General features: G+C 36.3%; 2 protein-coding genes across 7 annotated transcripts in view; one reads left to right on the plus strand and one right to left on the minus strand.

Annotated features, from left to right (window-relative positions):
• The window catches only part of slc44a5a (solute carrier family 44 member 5a), a 109238-nt gene extending 100757 nt beyond the window's left edge, over window positions 1–8481 (plus strand). Inside the window, exons 20-22 of one of the 2 annotated variants that reach the window (XM_048164387.1) lie at window positions 3517–3605; window positions 3703–3787; window positions 8139–8481. In XM_048164387.1, coding sequence (XP_048020344.1) covers window positions 3517–3605; window positions 3703–3787; window positions 8139–8275 — 311 coding nt within the window. In that variant the 3' untranslated portion in view covers window positions 8276–8481. Of the gene's footprint in view, window positions 1–3516; window positions 3606–3702; window positions 3788–4084; window positions 4970–8138 lie in introns of those variants that run through there. The other variant, XM_048164388.1, reaches the window with a different exon arrangement.
• A 1879-nt stretch (window positions 8482–10360) lies between these two features.
• lhx8a (LIM homeobox 8a) lies at window positions 10361–14323 on the minus strand. 5 transcript variants are annotated; one of them, XM_048164671.1, is made up of 8 exons: window positions 14090–14323; window positions 12910–13050; window positions 12573–12694; window positions 11917–12137; window positions 11645–11748; window positions 11410–11505; window positions 10970–11165; window positions 10361–10862 (listed from the first exon to the last, which is right to left on the minus strand). In XM_048164671.1, the coding sequence occupies exons 1-8, from the start codon at window positions 14141–14143 to the stop codon at window positions 10786–10788; spliced, it is 1011 nt and encodes a 336-aa protein (XP_048020628.1). In that variant the 5' UTR covers window positions 14144–14323; the 3' UTR covers window positions 10361–10785. The 5 variants fall into 5 exon arrangements, with proteins under 5 accessions (XP_048020628.1, XP_048020629.1, XP_048020625.1 ...); XM_048164672.1 differs by having other exon boundaries at window positions 10982–11165; window positions 14090–14321; XM_048164668.1 differs by lacking the exon at window positions 14090–14323 and adding an exon at window positions 13325–13744.
• Between the last annotated feature and the right edge of the window lie 10934 nt (window positions 14324–25257).

Raw genomic sequence — 25257 nt, forward strand, 5'->3', positions numbered from 1 at the left:
GTCTTATTGTGGCGGTTTAATTCATGAAATTTGAAGTAGCCTAAATCCTTAGTTTTATGTTTAGAACGTAAGGATTTCGAGTTTCGAGGGTTAGATGTTTGTTATAAAAGTTTTTTTTAACATAAGGTTAAAGAGGTAATCAGTGTCCACACTTTCAGGGGCCTTGTTTACTGCAGTATTTCTTTACTTTTTTTTTTTTTCATAAGCATTTTTAAAAAAAAATCCTAAACCTTCAATCAAATAAATGAGCAACGTTATTAACTTGGACTCATAGCAAAATTAGAATTGTATTAGAATAAATCTAAAAGTTTATTAGAATAAAAAAAGACAAAGATAATGAACTGTGCATCCCATGAAGTATTGCAAGTGATATTATGAACAGGCATAAAATACCATATATTCTGAATTCAAAGGAAAATATTAAAATATAGATAGGTCAGAAAGATTTTACTTCATTTTAAAGAAATTCATACTATTTATTCAGCAAACTAGGACACATTAAAGCTGCTGTAGGTAACTTTTGTAAAAAAAAATTTTTTACATATTTGTTAAACCTGACATTATGTCCTGACAGTAGAATATGAGACAGATAATCTGTGAAAAAATCAAGCTCCTCTGGCTCCTCCCAGTGGTCCTATTGCCATTTGCAGAAATGCACCGCTCCCGGTAAGAAACAACCAATCAGAGCCAGGAGGAGTGTCTTAGCAGTGTCAATCAATCAAGCTCGCGTGCGCGCTGATCTCACCCCTCCCATACACAGCGCCAGCGCATACAGGCTTCAAGATTACCGGTGTGCCGCAGCTTTGCTTATGGCGGAAAAACAATCCAAACTGCCAATTCCTCGAGTGGCACCTGCTCATAAAATAAAGACGGGTAAACGGAAAAAGACAGATGACGATGATAAAAAAGCCAAAAAGAAAGAATTAGATAGAGCCCGAAATAAAACGAGGGTAAATATCGGAGCGGCTTTTCCGAGGTGGAGGGAGCTATGTATCCTGAACGGATTAAAAACCGATGCAGAGTCAGCCACATTTCTGCTTGACAAGTAAGTATCCCTGCTTGATTTGTTTAATTTTTTAAGAACTACACAACTAAGATAATTTCAAAACAGGACTGACAAATTATGTATGGCATGGTTTCTTGTAGATTTCAGGGTGGTCCTTTGCATATAACATCGTTTTATTTCGCCATAAGCAAAGCTGCGGCACACCGGTAATCTTGAATTTGACGCCTGTACACTGTGCATGACAGGAGTGTGATCAGCGCGCACGCGAGCTTGATTGATTGACACTGCTAAGACACTCCTCCTGGCTCTGATTGGTTGTTTCTTACCGGGAGCGGTGTATTTCTGCAAATGGCAATAGGACCACTGGGAGGAGCTAGAGGAGCTTGATTTTTTCACAGATTATCTGTCTCATATTCTACTGTCAGGACATAATGTCAGGTTTAACAAATATGTAAAAAATATTTTTTTACAAAAGTTACCTACAGCAGCTTTAAATTGATCAAATGTGACAGTAAAGGCATTTATAATGTTACAAAAGATTTCTGTTTCAAATAACTGCTGTTCTATTGAGCTTTCTATTCATCAAAGAATCCCAAAAAATGTCCTGATTTTCACGAAAATATTAAGATTTTCAATATGATAAGAAGAAATTGTTTCTTGAGCAGCAAATCAGCATATTAGAATGATTTCTGAAGGATCATGTGACACTGAAGACTGGAGTAACGATGCTGAAAATTCAGCTTTGACGCAGGAATAAATTACATTTTAAAATGTATATTAAAATAGAAAACAATAATATATGTAATAATATTTCACAATATGTTTTTAATGTAGTTTGTATTTTTTTTAAAATGCAGTCTTGGAGAGAATAAGAGACTTATGCATATAAAAGAACATTAAAAAAAAACTTACTGACCCCAAACTGTGGTGTCCAGTATTGTTTGACAGTGAAGAAATGTTTATTATTTCAATGCTTCATGAAAGTGTACAGTAGCTGCTGAGCTTTTATGCTTTAACTTCTCTGACTGATGTAGGCTACATCTCAACATGTTTATGTATAGTGTAATTCTTCACTGGAAAATCTGTAATGTTTTCATTTTTTTCTACACTGATGTAGACTAGAAGTGGTTATAGATCTTGATAAGCTTATATTTTGTCAGTAAAAATCAATTTGTTCACCTAGAAAATGCATCAAAAATTTACATATGCAGTACTTAAAGGTGCCCTAGAATGCTTTTTCAAAAGATGTAATATAAGTCTAGGTGTCCCCTGAATGTGTCTGTGAAGTTTCAGCTCAATTGTTTTTTTTTTCTTCATTTTTTTAACTGCCTATTTTGGGGCATCATTAAACATGCGCCGATTCAGGCTGCGGCCCCTTTAAATTCTCATGCTCCCCGCCCCCGAGCTCATGACTCTATAACACATTGCATAAACAAAGTTCACACAGCTAATATAACCCTCAAAATGGATCTTTACAAAGTGTTCGTCATGCTGCATAACCGATTATATACATAATACAGTATTTATTTGGATGTTTACATTTGATTCTGAAAGAGTTTGAGGCTATGCTCCGTGGCTAACAGGCTAAAGCTAACATTACACACTGTTGGAGAGATTTATAAAGAATGAAGTTGTTTATGAATTATGCAGACTGCAAGTGTTTAATAATGAAAATAACGACAGCTCTTGTCTCCGTGATACAGTAAGAAACGATGGTAACTTTAACCACATTTAACAGTACATTAGCAACATGCTAACGAAACATTTAGAAAGACAATTTACAAATATCACTAAAAATATCATGTTATCATGGATCATGTCAGTTATTATTGCTCCATCTGCCATTTTTCACTGTTGTTCTTGCTTGCTTACCTGCATAAAAGTCTGATGATTCAGCTGTGCACAGATCCAGACTGTTACGTAACAGTCGGTGTTATGTTGAGATTCGACTGTTCTTCAGAGGTGTTTTGCACAAATCAAATTTACATAAGAAGGAGGAAACAATGGTGTTTGAGACTCACTGTATGTCATTTCCATGTACTGAACTCTTGTTATTCAGCTATGCTGAGGTAAATTCAATTTTCAATTCTATGGCACCTTTAAAGGGTTAGTTCACCCAAAAATGAAAATTCTGTCATTAATCACTCACCCTTATGTCGCTCCAAACCAGTAAACATTCGTTCATCTTCGTAACACAAATGAAGATCTTACTGATGAAATCTGAGAGCTTTCTGTCCCTTCATAGACGACTACGCACCACTTTGACGCTTCAAACAGTTCATAAAGAGATCGTAAAACTAATCCATATGAATTGAGTGGTTTAGTCCAAATTTTCTGAAGAGACTCGATCGTTTTATGTGATAAACAGATTGAATTTAGGCTTTTATTGGCCTGTATGGTCATATTTCCATTGACCACAAGAGGGCGTGAGTGTGTAACAGTATCACAGTGAACTGAGCAACGGTCTACTGAGGTTTGTGGTTAAGCGCTCCATCAATTATATCCTGCAGGTGTTATTGCCTTCCTCCTCCTTACACGCAAGATACCCATCATCCAAGAGGAGGTTCCCGTGTTGAATTACTACTGCGTGCCTCTCTTGGTGAGAAAGTCTCTTTAGTATTATTTATTATTTCAAACTGGAACTCGTTTCTGGTTGAGATAGTATTTTGACTGGCAGGTCTCTCTTTCTTTGACAGACAGTAATATTGGGTTCATACTTAATTGCGCACAGCTTCTTCAGCGTCTATGCAATGTGTGTGGACACCTTGTTCCTTTGTTTCTGTGAGTATTACGATCATTATTTTGTAACAGTTAATATTGGAAATAATGATGTGTTATGATCAATTTTGGCATGGATTAACAGATACTAGAATCTACTTGTTTGCTACTTTTTCCTGTATGTCTCTCAGAAACCTTCTCTCAGCTTGAAAACACTGGCTTTAGACTTTCACTCTTTATGCAAAAATATTTCTAAACTGCAGACTTTCCTGTGGCACTATAACCTCTATTTGTCTCCATTTCCTCGTAAACATCTTTTTCTTCTCCTCTCAATCGTACGACACTGTGCGCCACTCACAGGCGAAGACTTAGAGAGAAATGACGGGACAACGGCCAAGCCTTTCCTCATGTCTCCTGGCCTGAAAAGAATTCTGGGAAGAGCCGAGCAGAGCCCCAAAAAGTCACGCGGATAAAACCCTCGGAATCTATGAGAATACCTTTATCCGACTTACAGTACATACTTAGCATGCATTAACTTACAGTATATTAATATCTAAAGTGGACTACATTTTGTAAAGGGAGATGAGGACTATGGGAAGTGGTGACGTGACCATCCACCTCAAGAAAAGACCAAAGACTCTCTCTGCACTGTAACAGCAACTAACCCAGGACACGGAGCTTTGGCCTTTCTGACACAGACCCTACACTGCATATTAACATGTTTGCCTCTTACTGCTGACTGCTGCCTTATTCTGGGAAAATGATTACTGACATTTAAAAAGCTGCCTGAGATTGGACACCTTGAGGAAAAAAAGCCCAACTTGAGAGTTAATGTTTGCTATTTCAGCGTAAATCTTAATTGAATACAGTTTTATTTTCTCATGTATGATTAGAGCTGGTTTTACAGCTAAAACAAATCCCAATCTGAGATTAAAATGGTTTTCATACAATCCCTGCAGGAAAAAACAATGCACATATTGGTATACAGAATCACATTTGACATTTAAACATCAAATACTTCATATTAAGCATTTATATGTAACATTAGAAAAAAATATTTTGCTTAATGATAATGTAAATCCTGTTTTTTTTTTGTTTTTTTTTTATATAATATACAGCATATGAAGATCATTTTAATGATAATGTAGGCTATATTAAAGGAATATTTTTCAGGCTTAATTTTAGGGCTGGGCGATGTTCGAATGCTTTTGTCACGCGCATTTCTTAAGTAAAGCCGGTTCCCTGATTACCGCTAAATCGCCATCACCTGCTTTCAAATGGAGCGGCATTTAATAGACAGAGCCGTAGATCACTGATAAGCCACGCAATATCGCGTTCATTATCGACGGCGATACATATCGATATTGAACGCGATATTGCGTGGTGATGGCGATTTAGCGGTAATCAGGGAACCGGCTTTACTGAAGAAATGCGCGTGACAAAAGCATTCGATACATCGCCCAGCCCTACTTAATTTAAAGGGTTAGTTCACCCAAAAATGAAAATTCTGTTATTTATTACTTACCCTCATGTCGTTCCACACCTGTAAGACCTTCGTTTATCTTCAGAACACACATGAAGATATTTTTGATGAAATCCAATGGCTCAGTGAGGCCTGCATTGACAGCAAGATAATTAACACTTTCAATGCCCAGAAAGCTACTAAAGACATATTTAAAACAGTTCATGTGACAATAGTTGTTCAACCTTAATATAATAAAGCGACGAGAATATTTTTTGTGCTCCAAAAATAACAAAATAGCGACTTTATTCCTCAATATCTAGTGAAGGGCGATTTCAAAACACTGCTTCATGAAGCTTCGAATCTCTACGAATCATTTGTTTTGAATCAGTGGTTCAGAGCACCAAATCACATGATTTCAGTAAACGAGGCTTGGTTACGTCATATGCGTTTTGAAAATAGTTCACGTAACTCTGGCAGTTTGATTGACGCTCTGAACCACTGATTCTGAAACAAATGATTAATAAAGATTCGAAGCTTCATGAAGCAGTGTTTTGAAATCGCCCTTCACTAGATATTGTGGAATAAAGTCGCTATTTTGTTATTTTTGGAGCACAAAAAAATTCTCGTCGCTTTATAATATTAAGGTCGAACAACTATTGTCACATGAACTGTTTTAAATATGTCTTTAGTAGCTTTCTGGGCAATGAAAGTGTTCATTCTCTTGCTGTCAATGCAGGACTCACTGAGCCATCGGATTTCATCAAAAATATTTTAATTTGTGTTCCGAAGATGAACGAAGGCCTTACAGGTTTGGAACAACATGAGGGTGAGTAATTAATGACAGAATTTTCATTTTCAACTAACCCTTTAAGTTCAACTCAATCCACCGCATTTGTGGTATAATGTTTATGACAACAGAAATAATTTTGACTTTTCCCTCATTTTCTTTAGTAAAAAAGGCACAAATCTAAGTTACTGTACAGTGAGGCATTTACAATGAAAGTGAATGATCCCATTTGTGGAGTATTTGTAAAGCTTAAAAACACTTAATAGTAATTATTCTGTTGTAATATATTATCATTTTTCAGTCATTTAAGTTTTTTTTCACTCTGAAATCATGTTAACACATGTCTTGTACACTCTGTAAAACAGATTTTGGCTTTTTTTAAAGAAAAAGAGGGACAGGTGGACATTAATTTTTGTTATTTTATCAACATTGCCACAAATGCTGTCGATTTCAGCATTTCAGTTGTGATGGAGTGCAAAGAAATATCCTGTATCAAAGTAGCTCAACTGCAGATCAGATGGACAAAACACAGCTGTGTATAAAAACTAGGGCTGCATCCGAAATCACATACTTCCCAACTATATAGTAGGCGAAAAACAGTATGTGACAAAAGAAGTATGTCCAAATTCACATTATTCATATAAGAGAATAGGCAAATGGATGACTTACTATCTCTGGTGAGATTCTGAAGTGTGCATATGGACACTTTTATATCCCATGGGAGAGGATTTGTGAATGCCGATGCAACTGAAGCTGGTAGGTCACATGATAATGACATGACGAATGTAGTACAGTCAGTCATACTATACACATTTATACTAGAACATAATGCTTAAGCACTTGTGAAGTAACTTATTCAAAAGAGTGTATGGATTTCGGACACAGCCTAGGCATCTCTTAAACCAAGTATGCATCCATTATCTTCAGGCAGCATTCTTTCTTTGAGCTCTAGGTGTTCAGTCTGGTTTTCTTTAACCCTTATCGCTGAATTTAAAGAGAAATGTACAGTAATTCATGTAACAATTCTACAGTCTTCCAGATCAGTTCGATAATATTTTTGGTTCAATGAAACGTTCCTCTGAATATGAAGCACAGAGGTATTCATTAAAATTTAATGGCTTTAATTACTGAATGTCTCCTATATTGTCGTGACAAAAAGCAAACAGTGGTTTATTTACATGTAAATAACGAACACATCACTACTGTATGTGTACTGTGCCACTTTATTTGGGACTCATGAATGCATGTCAGTTTTTCCCCCTGCTCAAAATACTTTAACGTGAGGTTTAAAAAGCACTCTATACCTGAAATCAGCAAAGGGCTTTCATAGCTTTTTCTTTTCTGTGTAGTTGAAGTGATTGTGATTTATCTGGCTTGCAGAAGGACAGTCACTGTAGACAAAGTACGCTCGTAAATGCTTCTTTCAGGATCGGCGAGTGAGATGGAGCGAAGAATAAGCACTTCAACTCCTCCTGTAACAATTTATTTCCTGAAGAAGCTTAAAGAACCAAACCATTGTTGTTTTTGTAGGTCCCCTTTTAAGGATCTTTTTGAGAATAATTGGAAATATAATAAAAGAACTGTCCTTCTCAAAGAAGTCATTTAGGTTTATTTGTACTGTGAGATACAAGATTCAAGTGCTATCATTTTATAATCCTAGATTCAAACACTTTTGTAATGTTGTAGGAGTGAGTATTTATTGTATTTGTACTTTTGTACCACAAAATGGAATTGTGATTTTTATATTTAAATGAATAAAAAAGTATTTAAAGAATATTTTCCCTGAATGACTTCCCTCAGGTCCATTTTGCACATTACAAATTTCTCACAAAAGGCATTTTTATCCCAAGTTGTCAAACAATACGGCACAGCTGTGATGAATCTCTCACTAATAAACATTATTTCTCAAGCTTTAATTCCCTCTATTAAACTGCCATTGAAATGCATTAAAACTTCAACACCCCTGATTTTTCAAAAATGTGTTTTGTAGATCTCTCATCAAAAACCATTAGCTGACTATACGCTTAACCCTAAAGTGATATTTTAACAGTAACTAATGCCTTCAAGTAACGTAATACCAGAGTTAACGGAAATCGCTCTCTGTTTGGCACAAGTTAAACACAAAGACAGGCACGTATAATCATCCTTATGTCTACTTGCAGCTCTAGACCTGGAGGAAAATGATGGATCAGCTGCTCGACCCTTTTACACAACCAGCTCGCTGAGAAAAATCCTCAGAAGAACTCGAGGGAAGACGGCTCACGGGGGAAATAAACAGACATCATCCCGTTGCATATAATAGCAGCAGCTCCAAATTATTCACTGATTTCTCATGTTTAAGTATATGAAGTTGTCAATGCTTTTGGGCTGCATAAAAAAGTATCGATAGCTTTGCAAACTGCTTTTATGCACTGCGTATTTAGATCTGTACAAAAAAATTGTGGTACATTTTACAGTGACCATTAAAGTGTTAGTTCACCCAAAAATTACATTTCTGTCATTAATAATTACTCACCCTCATGTCGTTTCACACCCGTAAGACCTTTGTTCTTCAAAACACAAATTAAGATATTTTGATGAAATCCGAGAGGGTTTTTTTTTTTTATCCCCCCATAGAAAGCAACATAATTACCGTCATTCAAGGTCCAGAAAGATGTTAAAATAGTCAATGTGACTGCAGTGGTTCAACCTTAACCCTTAAATGCATACCTCGGGTCTTTAGTGACCCGGGACGTCATTCATTACCCTCCTCCTCGTTCATTTTTTAAAATTAGACATCAACCTTCTTGGTATTCTTAAATCAATTCATTATAAAGAATATAACAAGAAAAAAATCATAAAATTATAAAAGAATAACTTTTTTTGTAAAAATTGTATAGGGTTGCAAATGACCCGCGGTGTGTATGAGTGTGCGTATATTTTTTCTGCACAACAATAATTGAATCTATTTTCGATGACGAAATAAGTGCAATTCTACAAGGTGGCAATGTCTGATACACAATGCTGAAGTGACGACTCATTTAAACAGAAAACGAAATAAGAGAAACATGAAATGTCTCAGCAATTTACTGCAGAACATGTACTGAACGCAATCAAATATGACTGTAACTCTTACTGGATGGATCTGGTGAAACCGTTAGCGATCGAAATATTGATTTTGAAGATGTTGAAAATTATATAGTTTTGAGAATACGTTTGAGATCACGAATGGGCTCATATTCCTGAACTTAAACATAAAACTAGCCTATTATTTGCTGAATTTACTGGGAAATGAGCTCTGACGAGGACAGTGGTGATGGCATAAAACATCTGCTCAAACTGAGCCCTTTTCAAGCTCCAAAAGGTAACAAAATATGCTTTATTTTATTCTTCTGTAATTGTTACTCTAATATCAGAGGAGTTTTATATTATCGCGACAGGTAGAGATCCTTCCGTGTTAGATATAGATCCGGGTCGATAAAGACTCAAATATGTAAGAATGATTGGTGAAACAGTCATGCATTTAAGGGTTAATGTTATGAAGCAACAAGAATACTTTTTGTGTAAAAAACAAATCAATAACTAACAATTTCTTCTCTACCGTCAGTCTCCTATGCAGTTGAAGCAGTGAACACAGTTCAGTGCTTCCGTGTTTACATCTGAACGTCGGCTCAGTATTGGCCGGCTCCTGTGTCAGCATCACACACACACACGTTGTGCTGCTCACATGAACAGGTTTCGGCCAATACGGATTCGGTGAAAATAGCATAAAAAAAAAAAAATAAATAAAAAAAATTTGCTTCATGACAAAGCTTGAACTACTGTCGTCACAGACTACTTTAATGATGTTTTTACTATGTTTCTGGACCTTGAATGTGGTAATTTTATTGCTTTCTATCAAAGACAAAAAAACAACAAAAAAACTTGGATTTCATCAAAAATATCTTAATTTGTGTTCTGAAGGAATGACATGAGGGTAAGTACTTAATGACAAATGTAATTTTTGTAAAAAAAAAAAAAAAAAAAAAAAATTTTTACTCAAAGGATGTCAGATTAAAATATCAAAATGACTGACTATCAAAGTGCAAGAGCATGTGATAAAACTCTTTGTCAGTCACAAAGAAGTGTTGTAGAGCATTATATGGACCAAAATGTAAAGTTATGGGTGTTTCTGACATTTATTTAAAGGTTTCACAGTTCCTAAGTGTCAATTTAATTAAATTAAATTGTAAAATGGCATTTAATGGTCTAGTCTAGATTATTGCTCAAGAACAAAATGTGAGAAATAACAATATAGGAAACTTTCTAACCATACCTATAGTCCCAAAACAACTCAAACTTCTGATTCAACTCAAAGTTTCTAAGCATAATCACTAAACAAAAAAAATTACACCAACAGCTTTAATTTGATCAATGCTAGAGGCAAATCAGATTTTATTGGCTTTTCTTCAGCTTCAAATTTTCTTTAGAACCATCAAAAACAAAACACAATGTGCGTCGACTAAACCAGAAACTAAGAATTCCATGGTAGATTTATTTTAAAACAAAGTGCTCAGTCACATACAAGAAATAAATTAAATGCCATTTATTCCATCACTATATAGATATATATAATATATATTAAACAAAAACTTCAGGCTCTTTTCACAATTACAGTGAGACTTTTCAATTTCGATCATTGCAAGACGGATATCCTTCAGTAAGTGCCCATGAAAGATAAAGTAGCATGGGTCTTTTTCAAGACTCAGTCAATAGAAGAATCAGTATTTCCTCATGCTGTCCTCCAGACTCTGACCTGACCGTGTGGCGACGGCGGCGGTGGTGGGCGTCTCAGGCATGGCTGATGGGCAGCTGTGTCATCGAGTGGGGCAAGAGAGGCTGCAGCACCAGCGAATTGGGAGAGTGAACTACAAGGACGGAAAAAAAAAAAAAAAATTCAAAAACTTCAGTGAAAAACTCTGGTCAGCATATGCACAAAATTAAAATAAAGCTAGCTAAATCAAGCTGAACACACTTAATAATGTACCATCCATATAGGAGTGTAGCGCAGTCAGCATAGGGGTGTCCACAGGGGCAAAAGCAGTGTACTGAAGATCATCTATTAGAGGAGGAGAGAGTTGAGCAGACTGCAGAGATGACACTGGTGTGACTGAAGAGTGATTTGGGCTGACGTGCTTCTTATGACGAGCTCGACAGTTCTGGAACCAAACCTGAGCGGCAGGCGGATGAAGCAAAACATGCTTATTAACGGTACAGAGAAAATTTGATGATGCACAAAGAATCACAGCAAATAAAAATAAGCCACTTTAAAATCAAATTAATACTGAAATAATAATATGCTAAAAATACTAGACAATTGTCTGCAGTACATATATGGCACAAAATAAGAAACCAAGACGACTTCATAAATAGTAAACAAAAAAAAAAACAAACAAAAAAAATCTTGCATTATACCTGAATAACCCTCCGGCTTAGACCGGTTCTTTCTGCCAACTTTTGTAAAGTCTGGGCATCTGGATTGTTGTCCTGAGCAAACTGAGCTTGCATTACCTTGAATAAATAAAATTAAATAAAAAAAAAAAAAAAAAAAAAAAAAAAAAGCAAAACAAAGACTAACATCAAGCAGCCATTACAAAAAACAATCCCTTTATGAATTTATGATTTTATAATTTATAATTTGAGTATTAACCTGTAGCTGGTCAGCTGTGAAACTTGTGCGTGCCCTCTTGGCTGGTTTAGGCTGATTTACTTCCTGCTCTGAGGGAACGGCTCCCTCCACATTCACTCCTTTTCCTACGGCAAACCACATAAGGATGAGCGGAATTAAACTCAAGCTGTGGTTCCATACGAACTGAATGAATGGATGGATGGATATGGAATAAACATTGTGTGCGTTCATTCTGAACAACTGAAAATGATGACCATTTAATACAACGTCAACACATCCAGGCAGCGTCTAACCATTCTCCATGGCGCGTTTGAGGTTGTCCAGCATGCAGTCGTAGTGCACACGACACAGGACCCTCTCGTCCACCAAGGCGAACTCTTCTCCTGTGGACAGCTGTCTCTTGCAGGAGAAGCAAGCAAAACAAGCCAGGTGGTAGGTGTTCCCTTTTGCTCTGCGGACCCAGTCGTTTGAATGGATGTTCCTGCCACAGTGAGCGCAACGTGTTCCGTATTTCCTGCCAGAAAGAAATCTCCATCTTTAAAAGGTAAACAAGCTTTTGTGGCACTTCTTTTAGCGAAGGCTACAGCAGTTGTTTGGTAGAGATACGGCACTCCAGGAAAAACCACAGAGATGGAATGAAAACATTGCTTGACCATTGTCCATCTAGAGTCTAGAATTTAGGGAGGGAAACAGTGAGGAAAGCATGCAATGCTTAGGCAGAAAACAACTACAAAATATTCAGTCACTGCATAAAAATATGCAAAGTTCTCACCAGTTTAGAAATGCTGTAAACAATGGTTTTGTACATTTTTAAAACAAAAACACACACACTGCACTGAACATAGATATTGATGGTCGTCCAACAGCAGCCTGACAGCAATATTTTTTGAAGTAGCACCATTTATTTTTCATAAATGACTAAAAAAAAACAAAAAATAAGTTTATTTACCTGAAGTAGTCCAATTTACAGAATATCTCCTTTTCCTTTATATAGCAGCTGATGTGTCTGCCCAGAGACGTTTGGCACACGCTGCACGACAGGCATCTCACGTGCCAGCACATGTCGTTCACCTGAGGTGGAAAAGCAACAGTTTTCAATTACGAGTCTAATATTTTTTTGTATTCATACATATAGGATTTACGGTCTTAAAATGTTAAACTTGTAATTAAATAGCCTACTCGGGGAAACTCCAGCGTCCCATAGCTGAACTATTTAGTAATGTAATAGGTTACTTGTCTGAAAGAGTCGTTTGTCGTTATAAACGTGTAAAATATTTAATGCGTACCTTGAGCAGATATTTGTCGACGATCTCAGTGCCACAGCTGGTACAGATGGCTTTTTCTGTCATGGCATGAGGTGAAGAGCTGGGCGACAAAGAAAGCGACGACGAACACGATACCTCCTCAAACAGCTCCTGGGTTTTATCCTAAAAAAGCAAAGATGAGGCGAATTATGTTTTTTTATATAGCCTACAGATAAAAATATATACACACACACACACGTAAATAATTCTAAAAGATGTAAAGGGACGAGAGTTCAGCCTTAGGGAACATCAGGTTAGTGACCTTCCCAAATAATACTGAAGCCTTTGACTAAAATTAAAAATATATAGCAGTATAGTCTCCAGCTCCCGAAATCCTTAAAAAAAAAAAAAAAAAAAAAAAAAAAAAAAAAAAAAGTTATGACTGTAAAATAAATACCCCTGCGTTTATCACCTGAGGCGACTCAATGGTGTGCGGTGTGTGGAGGACTGAACCTCCGCAGCTCGCGGGCATGACGAGAGCAGCTCGAATACACACACTGTATCGCGCGCTCGTCCGCGCCGCCGCCTTTTAACCTCCGCGGCCGAGCGACCCATTAACAACCACTCGCCTTTTTACTATGACAACCTCTGCAAGCAAGCGAGGGGAGATGCAAAAACACGGGCGCTTTTTAACACAAAGCGTCATCCTCTTCATTTGAAGCGCTGAAACTCCACAGGTAATATTATTAACTGTTTTTCTGTAGTCTCCTTTGCACTTATGTCGCTGTCCAAACTGACTGTGGATTATTTATTTATTTTAACTATTTCCAAACTCTCTTTTAAAACCCGACGTGTCGCCGTGAAAAAGAAGAAAACATATCACAATCACTTAATTTATATTAATTGCACACAGGCGTTGCTTGAGGCACAGCTGAGGATGGTACCGTAGGCTAATTCAGAAGGCTCTTTCAGTTCGTGCTGACAAACAGGAATTAATAATAGTTAGTGTGATGTAAAATAAAACGCGTTTTGTTTTTGAAGTTTAATATTTAAAATATTGTGGATTTTTTTATTAGGCCTATTGAAAATCTTCCACAATATGTAGCCTAAATATCAGAGAAGATCTCAGCTATCAGGATTTATTAATAGGCTAAACAATAAAGAAGTTAAAATAACAGCACAATAAGACACTTGAAATGTAAATAATTAATGTGTCACTTACAGTGTTCTTGCTTGGACTTTCCTTCGATGTGGTTTGTTCATTTTTCCAGTACATTGTATCCAGTAGCTATATCCACTCTTAGATCTCCTGTACAGCGAGAATTAATCCATACGGCTGCTGCAGCTCAATGCACGTCGTGACCATGTTTTAACTCAAACTTTTGTTTTCCTCAGTGAGGGTGGAACTTTTCCTCATGTTCTCACTCCTCTGGCCGCACCTCCCTGTCACATTTACACACGCCTATCTGAGCAGTCAGTTGCGTGAAATGAAAAGATCTGTAAACAAACAGCAAGCAGCATAATGTTTGTTTAATAAAGTTTTGGAAACGATTTTTATGGCGATAAATAGGCTATAGCATAGAGCTTAAATAATACATCTGGTCTCTTTCATCTTAAGATGCTGCAGCAGTAGCTAAACATCAGCATTATGATTTTGAACATCATTATCTGCCAGTGTCTCGGTAATAATAGCATCTCAGTCAAATTAATTTTGCATTATTGCAATTCATATGTATGTTCGTGTTATTGCGGGGGTTTGACATTTTGCCTATCAACTGTCAGCATGGAAATATTCTCAGATGGCGATTTATGATGATAAAATGAAACATTTCGAGTTTATAAAATATTTCTCCGTGTTTCAGCTGTAGGATTGAGTGTAACAGTTGTTCATAAGGGCCCTGTAATTCATGTCAATATCATTGTGGTTTGTTTCGCCTATTAGTTTGCTTTTTCTTTAAACTAAACTATTAGTTTTTATAGCTATTTATTGTTACGGGTTTATTTTTTCCTTATGATTTAATAATTATTATTTTTTTAATCTCATGTTCAACGCATGTTCATGATTTTAAATCGCTAGCTATTTCTAAATTCACTGCGTAATGTTGCTTCACAGTTAATCGTTGTTTAAATGTTGTTTAAACGCTTTTTTTACGTCAGGAGTGTAATTGTGTTATTTAAATAATAATAATAAAAAAATGATACATTAAAAATACGTTCTCATGGTTAATAAAATATCCAAAACACAAGCATTCATCTGTTTTCCGCTGAACCGTATACAGTAGGCTATAGCCTAAATATAATTTTGTTTACATCCATGTTTTATACATAGGCTATTTCGTTCTTGATTTATATCAATCATGTTGTCGCCAGCTAAATTAGCATTATATTATTTGGAGTTATATTAATTTTCTAGCCAGACATTTGGCTTAATTTCAGTCAGCTCACATATCTGCATTTGAACGGACACTGACGTCTTCATTACAAGAGCAATAATATCAGTTTCCATTCAGATTATTCTTGGCTCTGTGGATTGGTTTGTTTGACGTGGAGGATGTAAGGCAGTCTGGGATATGTGAGAGGTGTCAGTCAAGTCAAAGCGCGTGACCTTTTTTCTTTGACTTTTTTCTGTTCAGATTTTTAATATAAGTTTCCTCTCCGGGGAGACTTTCTGGGGTTTTTTGTGCGTACACTGTCAAATGAGCAGCGTCTTTGTGTGGTTTATTTTTGCTATTGCAAAAAAAGTTTCATGCTGACATGACCGCTACAGAGAAATCATATCTGATATCATACAATGTCAACATTTTTGTTGTGTTTGTTTGAACGTGTATTACATCACCTTACACATTACATCGTAATTTCTCCTCTTTTGTCATGCTTCGGAGTTCATCTCATCTCTTGATTTTTCAAACAAGTGTTGTATTATAATATAATATATAAAATCCCAATTTAGAGTGTTACTATAGTGTTTTGGAATGCTCATCAAATTCTAACGATCTTTGTCTTCATTCCGTTATGTATTTCTCATAGATTTATATTTTTCATATATAGGCCTATATAAACACACACATGCCACTGTTAAAAATAAAGGTTACAAAAGGGCGTTTTCGCAATGATGCCTTAGAAGAACCATTGAGCAGAATTATTTTTTTTCTTATGTGTACATAATTTTCTCTAAAGAACCTTTTTGCACTGTAAACTTTTGTGTAATGGAAGTTCTATGGACGTTAATAGTTCTTTTTGGAACCATATGCCAATAAGGAACCTTTATTTTTAAGAGTGTGTATATTTTAAAAATACCAAAACCTCCTCTATACCCGTTCGAGCAAAATTGTCATCATCTGGAGTGTTCGTCTGGTTTTCATGCTCAGTGATCTCCCACCTGTTACTCTATTTGTTTGCTCTGTCTCTGTATTAAGATGGGTGGAAAGATTGTTTGGCGCTCGATCTATCCACATGGTTTAAGCAGTGGCCTGCTAAATAACATTGTTCCTGTACTGTTTCCTATTGCAGTCAGATCCACTTGGCCGTGTTGACAAGAAAAACATCTCTAATATAGCTATCCAGTATTAAACAGAAATTGACATTTTGTTTTGTTTTTTTTATTTTTGTTTTGTTTTGTTTTGCAGTCATCCTGATCATGTCCACATTTGTTTTTCCTCCATAACAGATCTTTCTTGTTACTCCAAATCTTTGAACTTTGAACAAAAACAATAACCTGCAGACCCTTGTAATTGCCACTGTAACGCAAAGAAAAATGTGGCCTCTAAAAGATGTAGATCCCTAAGAGAGAGAAGTCAGCAGCCAGCATCATTCATTACACAACAAGAGAGCCATTCGTTTATTCATTGACTTTCATTCATGAGGCAGAGATCTGATGCAGTTTGGGGGGGGGGGTTCTGTAACATGACACTGAGGGTCTGGGAGGTGAGGGGTCTCAGAGCTCCTTGACTTTGAGTAAATGAGGTCTGACAGGTTGATCGGGGAGCGCTGTGGTCATGTTTCCTGACCAGTTCTGCTGGCATTAAAGCTGGCCAGCGCAGGAAGAGAAACCCCATTTGGCAGATGTGTGACAGCACAGTGAGTCTCCAGACACTGAGGGGAACACAGTGCTAGACGGAGGCCCGTGCAGAAAAGGTATTGAATGTAATGTATTGAAGCAACGGTGCATCATGATTTTAGTGGTAGTCCAAAAACACTTCAAGGATCATTCATCATGTTTGCTAGTACCAGAATGCCTGACTTAAACCATTTCCTACAATATGATTTAAATAATTTCTGTTTGACCTTTGCCCTTTCTGGAAATCATTGAGTATAACCACATTTAGGATATGTTTACATGTAAACATTGTAGTTAAAATTGTTATTTTTTCTTTGTATAGATGACAACGCTGTCAAAACGATCCCCGTTCACACAGATCCGTGAAAACGACTAAAAACGTTGTATTATTCATGCCAGGTCAGGATAGCTGGTGATGTCATTTTGTAAAGAAAGACTGAATGCGTTTGCCTAAGAACACGTAATATGCACACATGTGCATGCTGTCACTGTTTTCACTAGGGATGTAACGATACCCTCATGTCACGATACATATCGCGATACTGAACTCACGATACTCCAAGACATATTGTAAAAGATTAACAAAAAATGAACTCTTGATTAAAATGCTACATTTGGTATTAGATTGGGGGTGGAAATTAATAGGCTTGACTTGGTGCTGGTAACCCAATGCACAGGACAATGGTGACACCAGAATAAATTTTTTTTACATTTTTTAAATTTTAGACAAATATCTTTGCACTCTGTCACTGACTAGATATATTTAAAATAAAGTAGGCCACTTTTTACAGGTAACATATGACATTTGGCATTATCTGGACTCACAAATATTCCCCCACTGCATTATTATACATTATATTCAACATTATAGTAGTTTAATGTAGTACTAACATTAAAGCTCTGTAAACTTGAATTTTTTCTCACAGTAATTTTTATTTTGGTGAACTATACACAATACATATTGTCATTATCCATGATACAGTCAAACCAAAATTTATTCAGACACCTTGAACATTTCATTCATTTATACAGTTTATTCACTATAGTTTAAAAAATGGCAATAAAATTTCAAGATCTCAGAGTTAAAGGGATAGTTCACCCAAAAATAAAAATTCTGTCATCATTTACTCACCCTCAAGTTGTTCCAAACCTGTATAAATTTCTTTGTTCTGTTGAACACAAAGGAAGATATTTTGAAGAATGTGAGAAACTGAACAGTTCTGGGGCACCATTGACTTCCATAGTATTTTTTTTATGGAAGTTAATGGTGCCCCAAAGCGGCCTGGTTACAAACTTTCTTCAAAATATCTTCCTTTGTGTTCAGCAGAACAAAGACATTTATACAAGTTTGGAACAACTTGAGGGTGAGTAAATGATTTTTTCAATTTTCATTTTTGGGTGAACTATCCCTTTAAACTGTGTCAGAAAAAAATTATCTTAATTATGTCAGATAACACTTAAGCAAAACATGGTCAGGTCAAAGTGTCTGAATAATATTTGGTTCCAAATTTTTATCAGTTTTACTGGTAGTCCACTGTATGAAGAATTTTCGGGTATAATATGTCACAGTTTATTTTACTATCCTCACTTACATAAATGAACTACAGTGTCCTGCACCCATTAGTAAAAATATATCAAAAATATCAAAAATGTCAGAATAATTTTTGGTTTGACTGTACATGTTGCATTTTTGTATTGCGATATATTGTGACACGACATATTGTTACACCCCTAGTTTTCACAGATCCGCGTGTAACACGTAAAAACACATTTTTAGTTGAAAATGGTCGTGTAAACAGCCCCTTAATTTATATACCAGCTCTCTATAATGTGCAAATATATAACTGATGATAGTACAGTGTGGTCATAAAACTGTACTTCTATTTAATCTTTTTCTTTTTTTCTTTTTTTAGTTCTTTTCACTTTGAGTGACAAGTTGAAATCAAAAATATATATCTTATATTTAACATCTGACCCCCTGTACAAAAGAGTTCAAAAGATCAGTGATCTAAATAGTACCAAATCTGAATTATTTCATTATAATTTAATACATTTGCATAGTTAAAAATGATTCAAACTCATAAAACATTGAAACTTTTTATATTTAACAATTTATATAATCAGCTTTGACCTGTAAATGCAGACATGAAGATTCAAAACCCCCACCATTGTGTCTGGTCACTGATGTCCCGTTCTAGATAATCTCAGCATTGCAGTTTCCATCTCCATCTTTGTGCCGATTGCGTGTCGATGGAGCGCAGCCCTCTGAGGAAATGGAGCTGATGACAGTTTCTCGTGCAGCTAGGGGGCTCTGAGCCTCTGCTATCATGCAGACCACAGGAAACAGAGATTACAACATGACCACCACAAGGGAAGTTATACCCAAAACACATACACTTAAGTGTCTGTTCTTCGTGTCTCCACTGCAACTTTAGGCTCCAACCGAATGCTTTGTTTCGTCGCCACAAAGGAGTGTCCCCACTATCAATGACTCAGTTCCGGTACAAAGTGCTGAATGAATCTGTAAATAACGTTAGGATGTTTTTAAAGTCAACATCTTGGGGCTTGTTGTGCTGACGCCTGTTTATAAGGCTGTTTATTTGGAGCCGCTAGCGTGATTAATGCTGTGTTTGTGCGGCTAGCTTTGAAAATGATTTTCCTTGCATGCAAAGCCTATCAAGAGCAATTCAAATGTGCAATAATCCCAGTGGCTTTTGAAAGCCATTCCTTGGCCACCCTCCAATGGGGATATCCTGGCAGGAGGATGTGTGTTTTAGAAGTTAAGTCATCAGGTGTACCCCAAAACCCAGTGCTTGTACCCCTCGTACATAGCTGCTGTCTCTTGAGACAACCTGCTGTATGTGAGAAAGGCATGAATGGATGCAGAACCCTTTAAACTAAAGCGCTTTTCATCTGTCCAGATTTAAGGCGCATTGGTCTGGGAAATGAATCAAATGAAACTCCCTCTGCAGATACAACACTACTCGGTTACACTTCTGCTTGATCTTGAATTCATTTGAATTGACATGCATTCCTGTATCGTTATTAATATTTGCAGCCGCCAAAGCGCATTCAGCCCTCGAGCGCACATCACCATTAACTTCACTGCGGTTCAAGTAACCTCTGACGCCTGGGGTTGACAAGACATCAGATTACTCCATTACACATCTCTATTGTTAAAGCTGCAGTCCGTAAGTTTTGCCTCTTTGTCGCCATCTCTGTTTGAAACCTGCAATTGCAGTTATTTGCAGAATTATCAACTTTACGTGGGTTGTGCATCGGCACGGCTCCTCAGCGCGGATGAATCTATCATCTATTTTGAGGTGCATGTGAGTCACCGCACCAGTGTGGATATTCACTGTACTTCATAATTACAGATACTACGTCTTGGAAATATTTCCAAAATAATACGTTTCACTGGAAAATGTCATCTGAACAAGCAAGTAACATGCCTGCCACTTTTGTTCTGACCAACTGAGAAAAAAAGAGTTTTACAATAAATCAAGCCAATGGTTATTAAATCTAACGATCGCAAAGTTAGCTCATATCACGTCAAACCGTGCAAATTATTATTGTTATACTTTGTTCTCATTTTTAAAGTTAACAACATCAACATTGCTTGACTTCATGTGTATATTAGCGTGATCTAATTAGCATTATAATTAAAATAATATAATTAGCATTCCCTTTTTTGCTGTAGCCACTCCACAGTCCAAAGTCTTTTGCTTTGTACTACAATTATAACAATGATTTTAATTGTCAATGATGATGGTTGTTTTTACCTTTCTGGATTACAATCCGCCATCAAAATGACGTTTAATTATTCCAGCTGCTGTAATAGAGGTTACAAATGAGCACCACCTGCAGTGTCCAGGACTCCTTCTTTATGTATACAGACATGACGTAATGACGCAAAGGCAAACTCGTATATCCCGCGGAAACCTACCAGTACCACTCAAATTAAAAAACATTATTACAAGCTTACCACTGTGAATCGGGCTAAGGTAAGGAGATAGTTTTGAACACAGGCTGGTTATGTACTTGCTCAGTAATTGATTTTGGATCATTTTTAACCAAAGAAATTTACGGACTGCAGCTTTAAAGGTGCCCTTGATTCAAAAATTGAATTTACCTTGGCATAGTTAAGTAACAAGAGTTCAGTACATGGAAAAGACATACAGTGAGTCTCAAACACCATTGTTTCCTCCTTCTTATATAAATCTCATTTGTTTAAAAGACCTCCGAAGAACAGGCGAATCTCAACATAACACTGACTGTTACGTAACAGTCGGGGTGTACGCCCCCAATATTTGCATATGCCAGCCCATGTTCCCAACATTATGAAAGGCATTAGACCAGGGCAGCCAGTATTAACGTCTGGATGTGCACAGCTGAATCAACAGACTAGGTAAGCAAGCAAGAACAATAGCGAAAAATGGCAGATGGAGCAATAATAACTGTCATGATTCATGATATCATGATATTTTTAGTGATATTTGTAAATTGTCTTTCTATATGTTTCGTTAGCATGTTGCTAATGTACTGTTAAATGTGGTTAAAGTTACCATTGTTTATTACTGTATTCACGGAGACAAGAGCCGTCGCTATTTTCATTTTTAAACACTTGCAGTCTGTATAATTCATAAACACAACTTCATTCTCTATAAATCTCTCCAACAGTGTAGCATTAGCCGTTAGCCACGGAGCATAGCCTCAAAATCATTCAGAATCAATGTAAACATCAAAATAAACACTGTACTTACACGATTAGACATGCTGCATGACGAACACTTTGTAATGATCCATTTTGAGGGTTATATTAGCTGTTTGAACTTTTTTTATGTTGTTTAAGGGCGGAGAGCACGAGCAATTAAAGGGCCAGCAGCCCTGAATCGGCTCATTTATAATGATGCCCCAAAATAGGCAGTTAAAAAAATGAATAAAAAAAAAATCTATGGGGTATTTTGAGCTGAAACTTCACAGACACATTCAGGGGACACCTTAGACTTATATTACATCTTTAAAAAAAAAGTTCTAGGGCACCTTTAAGATGAGAAAAAGATAAAAGAGTCCCAATTTTAAAGACAAGCATGATTTTTCAGTTTAAATGTTGAAAAAGAGAGAGGTAAGATAGAAATAACTAAACATTTTAATAATTGATAACTATTTTATCATAGAAATGTTAAATGGCCAACAGTAATATATCAAGTGATGCAAACTTTTTTCTCAAATTTTGCAGATTTGATATGAAAATATGCTATAATTTATGTGATTATTCATGTAATACATAACTGAATGTGACTAGACAGGAAACATTTTACATTTTCAAAATATGATGCATGCAAGTAAGAGTGAATGTTTATAATAGCATTTGCAAATCGTTCAAATTGGTTTCTTCACAACTAAAATTAGACCTAGAATTTTCTTCGCCATTCTAGATCATTATACACTATATAAAAAAATTGCTCCCTCACCCAGTGTTCATGTTTATGGCCTTGCAACCGATTAAATCGAAGCAGAAAAATACAGAAGTCTGAATGGGGTGTTTGATTGAAGTGGACATTTTTAAAAACCGATCAAGATCACCCCGTTTGGTTGCATCTGTCTCTATGAAATCGGTCGGTATAGTCAGCACGCATCGACATACTTTTACTTCGTTCGGTGGGGTTTTTATGGGTACTTAAAACCTGGCAGGGGCACTTAGCCTCCCTCTGAGAGAACGAGAAAGGAAATGCACAGTGTAAATGCACTCATCTGGTAGTGATTTGTCTTTGCCTATGTACCCTTGGCCCTCATTCAGCATGGCGTCTGCCACAGTCAGAGTCAGGGGAGTGCTCTGATTACTGCCGTGATGAGTGAGAGAGAGAGCCTGGGTCTGTTGGTGGGCAGATCCACAGGTACAGCTGACCTCAGACCAGTGCTGGACTAATGTGCGGATTGTTAAGGACGAGAGATATAATAATTATAATAACTGTGAATGCTTTGATCTTCATTCTTCAGAGTGTTATGTGATAAAGCTCACACACTTACTTGCATGTATTTATATTACACCTGCATGTCTACAGTTTAATTCAAAGTATACTCTGAAAGAATGAGAATTTATATGCAGCGCTTGTGCTTCTCATCGTATATTTTGTTGGTGTTTTTGGATGCTTCTTGACTAGCTTCACATTTTATGCATTCAGCTTAAAGCAACTTCAAGGTATACACTACCATTCAAAAATGTTTTTGTGTTTTTGAAAGAAGTCTCTTAGCTCAGCAAAGCAGCATTTAATTGATAAGTGTAATTTATTCCTGTGATGGCAAAGCTGAATTTTCAGCATCATTACTCCAGTCTTCAGTGTCACATGATCCTTCAGAAATCATTCTAATATGCTGATTTGCATATTAATCTATTGAACAATATTGTTAATTTTATCAGCTCATGCATTCCATCTAACCCATGACCTTGCCATTGCTAGTGCCATGGTCTGCTGTTTGAGATACAGGAATGCTTTAACCAGCAATAATCCATGGTCAGTCAGCATCAACAAAAATGGTGCTGATGAACAGCATTCAAGCTAGACCAGCATAAACTGGCTTAAACCCAGATTGGACCATCATGGGAATTCATGTTGGTCTGTGCTGGCCTTTTTAACAGGGAACAATACATTTTTAACTTTTGTTTTGTATTATGAACAACCCTGTAGACTAGAGTATCTGTCGTATAATTATAATAATACAAACAAGAATCCCAAGCTTCCTTATACAGACTCCTGAAACATGACTTGCCTTCAGGGCCTGAAAAATAATTTTCCATGTTTTTTTAAGTAATTTGATTGATACGTTTATAAATAAGGTGCGATCTGACATTTTGAAGAGATCGTTGATTACATTTCTTCATAGAGCATAAAATAACACTGTCAAAGAAATGGATAAATTTACTGTAAATAGATAAACAAAACATCTGTTAGATAAATACAGAAACATCTGCTAAGTAAACTGATTGATGGTTTTGGTAAAGAGACCTTAGCATTATTCCTTTTCAAAGCTTTTAATGATTTTTGACATGACTTCAAAAAAATAGCTCAGATTTGTGAGCTATATTGATAAAGAAATTTGAGTTATATCAACATAATTCTATGTCATTTTGTATAGTTTGAGTACACCAAAAATTGCATTTAAAAAATGAAAGTACTGTCATTAATTACTCACCCTCATGTCGTTCCACATCTGTAAGACCTTCGTTCATCTTTAGAACATAAATTAAGATATTTTTGATGAAATCCGAGAGGTATATGACTCGTCCATAGACAGCAATATGATCAACACTTTCAAGGTCCAGAAAGGTACTAAAGACATCGATAAAACAGTTGATGTGACTGCAGTGGCTCAACCTTAATTTTATAAAGCTATGAGAATACTTTTTGTGTGCAAAAACAAAACGAAAATAACGATTATTATATTGATGTCTATGAACGATTCATATAACTCTTGGATATTATCAAAAATATCTTATTTTGTGTTCCGAAGATGAATGAAGGTCTTACAGATGTGGAACGACATGAGGGTGAGTAATTAATGACAGTATTTTCATTTTTGGATGAACTAACCCTTTAAATGCAATTTTTGGTGTACTCATTAAACTACACAAAATGAAAGACAATAGAGACAATAGACTGAGAAACCAAAGACTGTTACTGAGTTTTTTAAATGAGCGCATGCGTAAGAACAACCGATTGGCTGATGTTTTTAAGGCCCTACCTCGTGCACAGATGATGTATATTAATATTATTACTTTCAGTGCATCTAATAAATAGTCTTTTATCAGTTAGTAAAGACAGTTTCAAGTAATATTGCAAAAATGTATAAAACAAAACATCCTCTTTAGCACCTTTAATCGCCTACGTCACTGTGATGTCATCGCTCTAGCTGGAGGCAAAACATAAATAAGAACTCATAGCAGGCGCGCTAAAAGTTTGAGGTTTTGACTTTAAAATGTCGTCTTGTTGTGTTTTTGGCTGCCAGAATAAAAGGAACAGGACTTTTGGTTCAAAACTAAAGTTTTACCAGATCCTGGCAGACATTCCTTCACAGAAATCAAAAAGATAATTGTGGTTGAATGCAATACGGCGTACAGACTGGACAGAGTCGATCATAAATAATGCTTGTGTTTGCAGTGCACACTTCATATCAGGTAAAATAATCGATGCATATGTAATGGTGTGTTGGTTTTATCTAGTACAAATCAGCAAGTTTCTGTTTTATAGGTGAAAAGTCGCCAACTTTCAGCGCACTAGCTATCTTAAATGTTAAACAAACGTACAGCGATAGATGTGTGTGCCATCCTTTGA

The sequence above is a fragment of the Megalobrama amblycephala genome, linkage group LG17 (assembly GCF_018812025.1).
Source record: "Megalobrama amblycephala isolate DHTTF-2021 linkage group LG17, ASM1881202v1, whole genome shotgun sequence".
In the NCBI taxonomy this organism is placed as follows: Eukaryota; Metazoa; Chordata; class Actinopteri; order Cypriniformes; family Xenocyprididae; genus Megalobrama; species Megalobrama amblycephala.

What these genes read in the sequence shown, in the direction of transcription:
- lhx8a (XM_048164668.1), bottom strand. Translation starts at nt 13,399, where the DNA reads ATGCCCGCGAGCTGCGGAGGTTCAGTCCTCCACACACCGCACACCATT. An exon ending in CTCAGGTGATAAACGCAGGG is followed by an intron (nt 13,051 to 13,324) that starts GTATTTATTTTA and finishes TTGCTTTTTTAG; the next exon opens with GATAAAACCCAGGAGCTGTT. An exon ending in TCGACAAATATCTGCTCAAG is followed by an intron (nt 12,695 to 12,909) that starts GTACGCATTAAA and finishes TTTCCACCTCAG; the next exon opens with GTGAACGACATGTGCTGGCA.